At 41.7% G+C, this 12,147-nt stretch overlaps 1 protein-coding gene across 1 annotated transcript in view; it reads right to left on the reverse strand.

Moving 5' to 3' along the window:
* Positions 1 to 12,147, reverse strand: part of VWA8 (von Willebrand factor A domain containing 8) — a 180,487-nt gene that overhangs the window by 67,335 nt on the left and 101,005 nt on the right. The window contains exons 17-18 of the mRNA XM_083168923.1: positions 11,335 to 11,412; positions 6,538 to 6,653 (exon numbers count right to left, since the gene is read on the reverse strand). Coding sequence (XP_083025049.1) covers positions 6,538 to 6,653; positions 11,335 to 11,412 — 194 coding nt within the window. The remainder of the gene's footprint in view (positions 1 to 6,537; positions 6,654 to 11,334; positions 11,413 to 12,147) is intronic.

The raw sequence follows: 12,147 nt of genomic DNA on the forward strand, positions 1-12,147 counted from the left end.
TTTGCTGTACGCTCATTGAGGTGCCTCACGGCATATGGGTAGGGCCTCGGAGCATGTGTTGTCATGATCTAAATGTTTATTATCAAAGAGAGCTTTAGCAGGCTCTGCCAACATTCTCAGCTCTCTGACTATACCAAACTATGCTTCTTGATCGGAAGTTGTATGTTTAAAACTTCGATTGTTGCCAATATTACTTCAGAAATGACTTTTGTAATGTTCTATTGTTTTGAAAACAAAGGGAAGATTATACTGTGTGTTTCATATTTAAATTGATTTTTGTAAACAAACATTCTTAAAATCCCAGGCAACGCAGGGCACTCCAGCTTTATATAAACATATTTTTAAAAATGGACGTATGTGTGTATGTTCCAGCATAACTCTGGAATGCCTAGAGCAATTTACATCAGACTTTGTACACACATGACTTACAATCTGGGAAAAAAACTGTGGGGGTAAAAAACCCATAGAATTCCCGTGGGGGGCCCAAAAAGGGGTCAGGCCACTACACAAAGTGGGTCAGGGAAGCAAGGTATCCAGCATAACTCTGGAATGCCTGGAGCAATATACACCAAACTTGTACACATATGACTTACAATCTGTGCAAAAATATATTGTGGAGGTAAGACATCCCTAGCACCTTGTGGGGGTCCCAGGTGGCCAAAAAGGGGTCCAGCCACTACATAAAGTGGGTCAGGAAAGCTTGCATAACCTAGAGACATAACACCCGCAATCCAGACAACACTGGAGTCCCGGGGGCCTAAAAAGTGGTTTGGCCACTGCACAACATGGGTCAGATATGCAAGATATGGTAGAGTTGCATAACATAAAGGGGGTAGAGGAAATGGGGTTTAAGAAAAAAATTTTTTACTCAGATGCAGGAGCCTACCACAGACAGGTGTATGCCGGTCACAGCATGGGCATTAGGGCGGAGTGAAAAAACTGAAATTGAGAAATTCAAAATCGGCTAGTGTGGAAAAGTTGTGACTTGACCTGAATAAGAAACGTGCAAAAGCATTTTGATCTGAGTCAACATCTTCTGTTCTGGCAAGAGGCCTAAAGTTTCACTTTTTAGGTGAAAATGACGAAACCTATGAAGATGCTCCGATCTAGTTATAATTATGTCAGGATGTCTTAGAGTGGTTCATTAATATACTTTAGCATAGTAAAAAACAGTACGAGCTTGTCCTAGTGCAAAGTGACTGACTGGCGGGAGAAAAAATCCCTAATAATTGACCCATTTTCATGGTCACAATTGTGAATATTGTGTGTTTTCTCCTGAACGTGTTTATAATAGAAGAAGCACAAATACTCTAAATGGAATTTCATTGACACTGTGTGAAATATAACACTGCATAATAGCCCTTAATCAGACCTGATCGCAGTACAAATTTGTTCTCAAAATGGGCAAAACAAATGCTGCATTGCAGGTGGGGTAGATGTAACGTGCTGAGAGAGTTAAATTTGGGTGGGGTGTGTTGAAACTGAAATCTAAATTGCAGCAGGTATTTACCCTGCACAGAAACAAAATAACTCAACACAAATCTAAAGGTGGCCATACATCTACAGATCGATTGTCAGATCTGGCTGGTTGGAACAAATACCTGGTAATATCTGAATGACAGTTTTTGGCAGTTTTCCAGCATTTCAAAGCAAAGTGCTCTCATCCATTACCAGTATTTTGTTCCAAACAGACAGATCGGACAATAAATCTGTAGATGTATGGCCACATTAACTCCCTCTGCACATGTTACATCTGCCCCACCTGCAGCTGCATTACAGCATATAATTATGCCAAAGATAAGCCAATATATTAACAGTTAAATACATTAAAGTGCATTATGCTGTAATAAGTATTGCTGATCAATCCTGCCTAGCAGGGCTGTCTTTTTGTATGGGCTTAATGGGCACTTGCCCAGGGGCCCCCGGCGTATAAGGGCTGTATGTTGATAGCTGAGGATCCCCTTTTTCCAGGGATACCAAAATTTAGAAAATCGGCCCTGGGAAACTGCAGATATCCAACTTCATACAGCAGTCCACATCCGACCTGTTAATTACAATTTCCAGTCATATTTCTCAGGTTCTCTCTGACACTAGCGGCTTGTCTCTATCATGCCCAGAACCAGAGATATCAGCCTTCCAGCAGCCGGTGTCTGCTCCAGCTCCAAACGTCTGGTGTAGTTTTATATTTTTGTCAATGGATTGCTCTGGCTCCAGATCTCTGATACCCAAGTTCCCAGCACCTCCTGAAAGTTGGGACTCTAGGTTTTTATACTAGGCTAAGAAATCTATTTCCAGATAATGGCGATATCTGCAGTCAAACAAGCTGCCCTTCCACCGGAAAATGACGAATATTAAGCCCACTCCATTATCCAACCGTCCCCTGTGTATAAAACACCCCCTACCTCCCTGGAAGTCATTTACAAGGGACCCTTCATACAGCTCAGTGCCCCCTTCCACACGTTAGTGTTCACCCTCCAACCACCTGTGCAGTAAAGGAGTAATTAGCAGAAGTTACTGCTCCAGGTCCTACATGTTGAATAGAATATATAGCACCCCCTGCCACCCATGGGACATCAAAGCTGATGCTGATACCACCCCCCACCCCTAGGAGGGGAGAATGGGTAAGGGCCCCAGTGCATTGCTTTGCCCACACTGCTGTTAAGACGGCCCTGCTGCCTAGAAATGAACACAGTGATTGGCATATATGTACTGCTGGACACCACTCAGAATGATTAACCTGTTATTTTTTGAATCAATGTTCTTGTTTTTTTCCCCTAAACATTAGATGTATTTATTTATTTACAGTTTCTTATATAGCTCAGCAGATTCCTTTACGCTTTACAATAGTAGACAGTGATAAAACAAACTGGGTAATGACAGACAGACTTGGGGGTTAGAGGGCCCTGCTGCAAGCTTACAATTTATTACATCATAATACACTTCAACGTATTTAACAGTTAATATATTTGCTTATCTTTGGCATAATTATATGCTGTAATGCAACCCAATCATGTTCCCAGTATAGGGGATGCAACACTGTTTTTCTGTCAATAAACAGAAGTGATATGTAAAATGATACATTAGACAGTTTACACTTACTTGTAATACTTATTGTAACAGTTACTGTTTTTCAATAACAGACTGCAACAGTTATTTCTTATTTATATACACAGGATTGTCTATCTTTGTATATGCATTGCAAAGAGAGCAGCATAAATCCAGTTTCATGTATTTCAGTGACACTGTGTAAAATATAACACTGCATAATGGCCCTTAATCAGACCTGATCGCAGTACAAATTTGTTCTCAAAATGGGCAAAAAAATGCTGGACTGCAGGTGGGGCAGATGTAACATGTGCAGAGAGATTTAAGGTGGCCATACATCTACAGATTTATTGTCAGATCTGTCTGGTTGGAACAAAATCCTGGTAAAAGATGAGAGCAAATGACAGTTGACCATTTGCTTTGAAATGCTGAAAAACTGTCATTCAGATATTACCAGCTGTTTGTTCCAACCGGCCCAATCTGACAATCGATCTGTAGATGTATAGCCACCTTTAGATTTGTGTGAGTTATTTTGTTTCTGTGCAAGGTAAATACCGGCTGCATTATTTTTGCACTGTAATTTAGATTTCAGTTTCAACACACCCCACCCAAATTTAACTCTCTCAGCATGTTACATCTGCCCCACCTGCAATGCAGCATTTGTTTTGCCCATTTTGAGAACAAATTTGTACTGCGATCAGGTCTGATTAAGGGCTATTATGCAGTGTTATATTTCACAAGTGTCACCGAAATTCCATTTAGAGTATTTGTGCTTCTTCTATTATAAACACGTTCAAGAGAAAACACACAATATTCACAATTGTGACCATGAAAATGGGTCAATTATTAGGGATTTTTTCTCCCACCAAAGTCAGTCACTTTGCACTAGGACAAGCTCGTACTGTTTTTTACTATACTAAAGTATATTAATGAACCACTCTAAGACATCCTGACATAATTTTAACTAGATCGGAGCATCTTCATAGTTTTCGTCATTTTCACCAAAAAAGTGAAACTTCAGGCCTCTTGCCAGAACAGAAGATGTTGACTCAGATCAAAATGCTTTTGCACGTTTCTTATTCAAGTCAAGTCACAACTTTCCCACACTAGCCGATTTTGAATTTCTCAATTTCAGTTTTTTCACTCCGCCCTAATGGGCATGGTAAGCGGTTAAGCTAAAACAAAACAAAGATTAGGTGCAAGTTATGCTAAATGTAGAACCAAACCCAAGCACTGCCAGGTACTTAGTCTACAATATTTCCAACTACTCTGCATCAGAATCTGTTCCAGCAATTGCTCTTTAAACCAAATGCCTACCTATCTAAAGTGCATCATGATGAAAGCTCGGCATTCATCTGTGACTCTACTGATGTATTACTTGACCTATCCTGCATAAATTCAGTGATGGCGTGTACCAATTCTTTCACCCAGGCGGGTTGCACCATCTAGGTTGCAAGCTCTACAGAAGGAAATGCAGTTTGGTTGCAATGTTGTGCAAGATGCGTAGCAGGCATTGAAAAAGCTGTCCCCAAAGAGACTGCGAAACGCATTGGTGTATGAACTGGGACCTGATCCAATGTGCTGTATTTCACCTGCCTACTCATCTGGACCCTGCAATTGCCTCTTCCTCCCATTGGAGCACATTGCCACTTAAGCAGAGACGCACTTTAGAGAGGGTCCCCCTCCATTTACAAGTCCTTCATTGGACTGGGACACCTCCAGCATTCAATTTGACTTATTTCCAAGCCTGGACCAAGTTTAGAGAGGATCCCCCTGCCAATACAAAGTCCATCATTGGATTGGGACACCTCCAGCGATCTCTTCGGCATTTCACAACACAGTGGTTTTGTGGATTACAATTGGACTCCATCTTGGGACTTTGTTGGTCCAGAGCAGGTTATCCCACCATCATTGACTCAAGTCCCAGTATCTTTGTTTTTTAATTACATTATTTCTTTGTTATTGTATTTTAACTATTTAAATGTTATGCATATATTAACCATGTCTGTTAGTTAAATATATATACATTTTTATTGGTACAATTGTTCCAATCATTAAATTGAGCGCTACATCTCCCCTTTCTTTTTTGCTACCTGGTTCACAAGAGCCTTGAGGCAATTCAAACTAGCACTGGGAACACTTGTAGTATAACACCGACTTTTCCCTGCAACCTTATTTTTTTTTCAGAGAAAAGAACTGAAAGATCACAAGTGACAACACTGTAGAACACAACACAAAGTGAGAATAGACTAATAGCGACAAAACACTGAAAACCTCTTCTTTTATTTTCATTCGTTTTAAACTAAGTCTAGCATAGGAAAAAATGGCAATTGAACTGCAATCATCACATAGAAATCTTGTAAATATAGAAAACACATGATTTTGTCATTTCAAACAATAGCAAAGTAGAAATTGTGCCTGTATCTTGAGCAGCGCCATCTACACCCCATGATATCCAGTGACGGATGACCAGATGACCAAGAAAGTAGAATCTAGTGGACGCCAAGGGTATATACAGTGCATGCAGCGGTGTAGCTACGTGACACGATGCCCGGAGCAAGGGCATGTTTCGCGCCCCCCATTTGTAGCCGGATACCTCCTCCCAAACTTGTAGCAGGCCGCCACCTCTTCCCCCCTCCAATTTTTAGCAGGCTGACACCTCTCACCCCCCCCCCCCCCCGTCAATAATTACTACATATACCCTTTGCAGAGGGAGGGGGGAGACTAAGGAGTATGTGGAGCCTTAGGGAGTGTGTGTCCTGACTCCTGTGCCGCCCATACAGCCAATATTGTGAGCCATGGCGGGCGGTGCAGAAGTCAGGACACAGAAGACAGTGGGCGGCACACAGGGCAAGCGGGCGGCAGTGCGGCACACAGAGCAGGCGGGCGGCACACGGAGCTGGCAGGTGGGCAGCACACAGAGGGCGGTCGGGCAGCACAGATGCCTTTTGCGGTGCACGGCTCTGGCCTCCTATTAACTCTTGGCGCCCAGAGCCCGTGCTCCACCGGCTACGCCCCTGAGAGGATGGAAAGATAATCCATAGATATGGCTTTATTGTATCATGACAATCTCTCTACCCTCTAGATTGTAAGCTCCTTAGAGCAGGGCACTCTTCCCTCCTGTTCTCACTCTTCTTGCATTTCAATTACAGCTCTTTTACTCACCTACAACCTATACCTGCATCTCTTCTCATTCACTTCCCTATATCTCTGTATTGTGTACTAAGATTTTTGCTGTTAATTGTGCTTTGTTTTTGTTCTTCTGTCGCTGTTATGTATAGTTCTGTATACCTTGTACTGTTCTAATGTGTTCTATATGTACGCGTACTGCGTAACACTTGTGGTGCCTTATAAATAAAAATATAATTATAATACTCTAAACATTTGCACGTTTTTTGTTAAATAAATGAAACAATGATTTTACACGGATTTAGAATTTTCTAAAGTCAAAACCTTTACCTATAACAAAATGTAGTGTTGAACCATACATACCTTGAGAGACAGGCCTTGTTTATAGCATGATACAAACTCTCATCTGGATACTGAGAAATTCGCCGGCAAATACGAAGTAATTGTCTTGTTGACAAAGATGAAGCTAAAGATTGTACCTGCCATAAAATATATACAGTAGAGCATTTAGAAATATATAAAAATATTTACCATATAATCAAGCAGTGTTGTATAAATTCTTACACTGCTGAAATTGTGCCTAACAGTCCCATTTGCCACACCATAGACTCTGCGACAGCCGTGTCAAGCATCCTTTTCTTTACATATATGTATTTTGCTTGATTATTGTATCTTAATACACAGTAGCGTGCTTTATATTGCTTTGAAGCTTTGACTAAATAAAAAAGTTGTTTAAAAAAAAAAAAATATATATATATATGTCTTTTTCACATCACTAATGGGACAAAATGACATTGCACATATACAAGGACTAAAGGGGCAGATGTATTAAGCTTTAACAAGAGATAAATCAAGGGTGATAAGGAGAGATAAACGTCCAGCCAATCACCTGCTAACTGCCATGTTACATGCTGTGTTTGAAAAAAAGTCAGTAAGCAGGTGATTGGCTGGACATTTATCTCTCCTTGGGCCTTATTCTAATCCACTCTTTCTGACAAAATCCTTCTTAGATGGGCAAAACCATGTGCACTGCAGGTGGTGCAGATGTTACTTGTGCAGAGATAATTAGATTTGGGTGGGGTTTGACTTCAAAGTGAGATCTATCTTGCAGTGTAAAAATAAAGCAGTCCGTATTTACCCTGCACAGAAACAAAATAACTCACCCAAATCTAATTCTCTCTGCACATGTTACATCTGGCCCCCCTGCAGTGCACATGGTTTTGTCCATCTAAGAAGGATTTTGTCAGAAAGAGTGGATTAGAATAACCCCCCTTATCACCCCACTGTGTGCAAGTAAGTCACAAATGTGGGTAAAAAGAACAACATTTCAATACAAGGCTCCGTGCCTTGCCTACTGCCCAGTAATGTGGGGCCATATATAGGATATATCCAAGGATACTAAAAGAGCTAAAATATATGTTGGTAGCATTATTAATATAATTATTCAATCAGTCATTAGCTACAGGTGCAATTCCAGAGGACTGGAAAAGAATGAATGTTACAACATTGCACAAAAGTTGAAGCAAGGAAGAAGCAATTAACTACAGACCAGTGAGCTTTACATCAGTAGTAGGGAAAGTAATGGAAACTCTGTTAACAAAACAAAACAAAAAAAGTTGGGGAATATCTTAAATCAACCAACTTACAGGATCAAACAGCATGGTTTTACTAGTTGGACGTTATACGAAAAAATCTTATTCAGTTTTTTGAGTCATGCTATGTATACACGGTGAGATTCCTCTGCTATTCGACTAAGATTTGATTGCTATGCAATCTTTCCAAAATCATGTTCTATTTACATACAATTCATACTATCTACATTCAATCTGCACTAAATAGTCATTGCTGCACTGTCTATTTGGCTTTTCATCTGAACGGGATCGCGCAATTGCAGCACATCGGGAGAGAAAGCTTAAAAACATGTTCTATCTCCAGTTCAGGAGACCAGTGGCAGTATGTACTACAGTCCGAGATTGCCATAGGTGCAAGATGCCAACCGAACGTGGACATTTTTAAAGAGGCAACCATTCACAAGGCAAGGTTTTGTCTTATAAATGATGGATGCTTTAAAAAAAACAGTAATGTCGGCATCTGGCAACTCCAACAAACTCAGACCTTATTACATATACAGTGTACTGTAGTATGTTCCTTTATATATAAATAGAGAAAAATGTAATGTGCAGCTTTTGTTTTTTAAGGAAAAAAAATAAAAAATGAAGGATGTCAGGACAAGGGCACACACCAAAAATAATAGATAAGTGTAAGTAAATGTATTACATCAATAGGGTGAATTAGCTTAAGAAATTAGGTTGACTATAAACAGTCTGTGTAACAAAACAAATAAGGGGAAAAAGCTAGGGAAAACCTTTTTCATTCTTTTACTTTTAACATGGTATTTGATACTTTACCAAAAAATATTAAAAATAACCAAAAATCAAGCCAAAAGCAGGTGTTACAACAGACGTCAATGTTACAATGCTGGAAGGACCTGGAAGCACATGACTGGAAATTGAGCACAAACTTATTTTTTCAGTTTTGTGCACTGAAACAACCTAAAATAAGCTCAGACAGACACCACTTTAATCTGCTCCAACACTTATTTCCACAGCTATTTTTAAAATCCTATTTTTTGGAGCACTGTGTACCTAATGAATTACATATGTCTGTACACTTCATTTTCCATTCTTTCCACTTCTCTGTTCTAGTATCAAAAGAACACACTCCATTCACTAATGTAAATGTGGAATTTACTGCACTTAGACAAACCACAAAATCGCCTTTATCATATACAGTACTATAAAAAATGAAATAGAGAAAAACCAAAAGACCAGAAGAACTTATACTGTGTAACACCATCTGTGAAATTTCCAGATCAAAAGAGATTATCATTAATATTAATACATTTGCTAAAATGAAATCAATCAGAAAAAGTTATTTATGCAGAATTTTTTTTTTCTGTTTATTGTTCTGTCCTTACTTTTTAGTCATTAGGGTAAACGATTTTTATATATAAATCCAGAGTTGTTGCAATTTTAAGCAATAGAGCAGAGATTCCCAAACTCGGTCCTCAAGGCACCCTAAACATCCAGGTTTTAATGTTACTCATGGCTGCAGTGGCGGAACTCCCGGAGGCAATGGAGTCATCTGCCGCCGGGCGCCAGCCTTAAAGGGGGTACTGCCTCCATTGCCTCCTGGGAGTCCAGCCGGAGTTTCCTCAGCCCCTGTGAGCAAAAGTGCCCCAGCGCAAAGTACCTTGCTGTACTTGTACGCTGCGCCGGTCCCCACTCAATAGGACCTGCCCCTTGCATACCTAATGAGCGGCACTACTAACCAAGCCCGTCCGTCCATCCCACTCCCCTCAGCAGACCTCGGCTCTCACACACTCCCCGCTTCCGCCGCCCCCCCCACCCCCTGAAGGGGGGGGGACATCAAGCCTGAGATTGTTATGCTAGCGCCGGGGCTAGCTCAGTGCGCCCCCCCCCGTGACAGCCCCTCAAGGCCGCTAGCTCTGCAGCACTGGCAGCTGTCTATCACCGCCTAAGCGGTGATAGACAGCTGCCGGCGCTGCAGAGCTAGCGGTTATCCAGTGTAACTTCAAAACTGCATCCCGGGCTCCATGAAGGGACGGCGTGCACGCCATGAGGCCTGGACGGCAGCAGAGGCATGAAAGGTCGTGCGGATTCCAGCACCGCGGCTCCAGCGGTGTCGCTAAGGTCAGGGGGGCTGCTGGTGGCCGGGAGCTATACATGCATGTTACCTAACTGACCCACCTCTGTCACCCCCCTCGTTCTCTGCCTCACCACCCTCTCTATATGCTTGATCCCTCATCCCTCTCTCTCTGCCTTAAGCCCCTCTCTGTCTCTCTCTCTCTACCTTACCCCTCTATCTCTCTGCCTGAGCCCCCCCTCTCACCTCTCTCTCTGCCTGACCCCCTTCATTCTTTGCCTCACCCACTCTCTATATATATGACCCCCCCTCACTCTATTCCTTACAATCTCTCACCTCTCTCTACCACTGACATCTCTCACCCACCCTCCTTTCTATCTTCCCTCACTCTCACCCCCACTCTTTCCATCTGACACCCTCCCCCTATCTATTCCTGACACCCTCTGTCACCCATCTTTATTTAACCACTTCTCTCCTCCCACGCTCTCACCCACCAATCTCTCTATCCATGACGCTGTATCTCACCACCCTCTTCTCTTTCACTCTCAAACTCAGGCACCCTCTCCTCTGACCCACTCTCTTTCTTACTCTGACACTCTCTCGCTTTACCCTTTCATATCCTCACTTTCCCTGACTCCCCCTCCCTCCCTGACATTCTCTCTCACTCTGACACTTGTTTCTCTCTTTCTCCATGATTCCCTATCATTCTCCTCCTCTCTTTCTCTCCATTGCTCTCCCTATCTCATTCTCCCTCTCTATAGCTATCTAGAGGGGGGGGCACCAGCTTATATCTTGCCTCTGGGCTATATGGATGAATTTACACCACTGCAGGGCTGAGCATAGATGATTAAATAAAACTAACTGAGGTTCACCTGTGGGCAAACATGGTTATTTTTAAAACCCGGACAGCTAGGGTGCCAAGTTTGTGAATCTCTGGTTTAGAGCATAAGCCACTCAGCTATTTAGTTGATGGGGCAGTTCAAAATTAGCAAGCCCTTTGAAAGCCATCAAAACAAAGTTACACACCAAAGTAAAAATGTATCCAAAATATAAAATCCAGACCCATAATGAGGGGTGTGCAAACGATTTAGCTGCCCAAGCTACAATGAGAATGAGGTGCCACTGAGTCTATATACGAACCACAATGGAACTTGGCATGGAAAAAAAGCTGTGGCGTCCACTTTGTAGCACTTTGCATAGACTCAGTCGCACGCAGACACAAAAATGTCACATCAAATTACTGAGCACAGTCTCCATGTACATCCTAGCCAACTTGAGTCAAGACTAAGACAAATTATGGATTAAAAAAAAAGGAAAAAAAGATGCTTGCAATGTTAGAGAAGCTCACGGGACCTGGCGCACCTAGATTGGCTGTTTTTTTGCAAATACAGCAATGTTGTACATAAAAATCTATACATTATAGCTTCAGAACCCATCCACACAGAAATGACAATTCTGTCCAAAATAAATATGATATAAAAACATATGACTCACTGTGGGGTCTTTTGTGTCACGAAACTTGTGAGTTAATGTCAACAGTTGCTCCACCGCCTCCTTTGATAGATTTGGTACCTAGGGGGGAAAATGATACCCAATTCTAAAGAACAAAAAGCATACTTATACAGTATGTCACTGCAACATCTCTCTGTAATAATCACTGACTATATTTTCTAGTAATAGTTGCTGCATCAAGGTGTTTATATTCTGTATATTTGTATTTTATTTACAAATGAAATATGTTCATTTGAATTCATAGTCCCAATAATGCAGGGTGTTCTGGGAACACTACGCCACTTTCTCCAAGCCATACTGTCAATGAACACTATTATAGTGACTATGTCATTTTTGCATTGAAGCCATTAATAAAGTCATGTCAAGAGACTATTCCAGCCATATTGGTACAGATTTCAGACTGAAGAGAAAGACGTATTAATAGGTTGAACTCGATGGACTAACGTCTTTTTTCAGCCTTAATTACTATGTTACAAGAGGTACACAATGTGATAGTAGGCATGCGAGGCACAAGCACCTGAGAAAGGGCATATGGAACACAGGCTGGTAAGCATGTGATTCATGAGCTAGTGAGAATGACAGCATGTGGGACATAATCTTGTGAGAAAGGGAGCATGTGGGGCCCAAGCGGTTGTGGATGGAATTAGGTGGGGCACATGCTGGTGAGGAAGAGAGCATGTGAGTTATAAAACAGTATGGATGGGAGCATATTAGGCATAAGCGGGTGTGGACAGGATCACATGGGGAAGAAGCTGGTGTCGATGAGAGCACTTAGCGCACCAGTGGGTGTGGATG

The sequence above is a fragment of the Crinia signifera genome, chromosome 2 (genome assembly GCF_055691185.1).
Source record: "Crinia signifera chromosome 2, ASM5569118v1, whole genome shotgun sequence".
Lineage (NCBI taxonomy): Eukaryota > Metazoa > Chordata > Amphibia > Anura > Myobatrachidae > Crinia > Crinia signifera.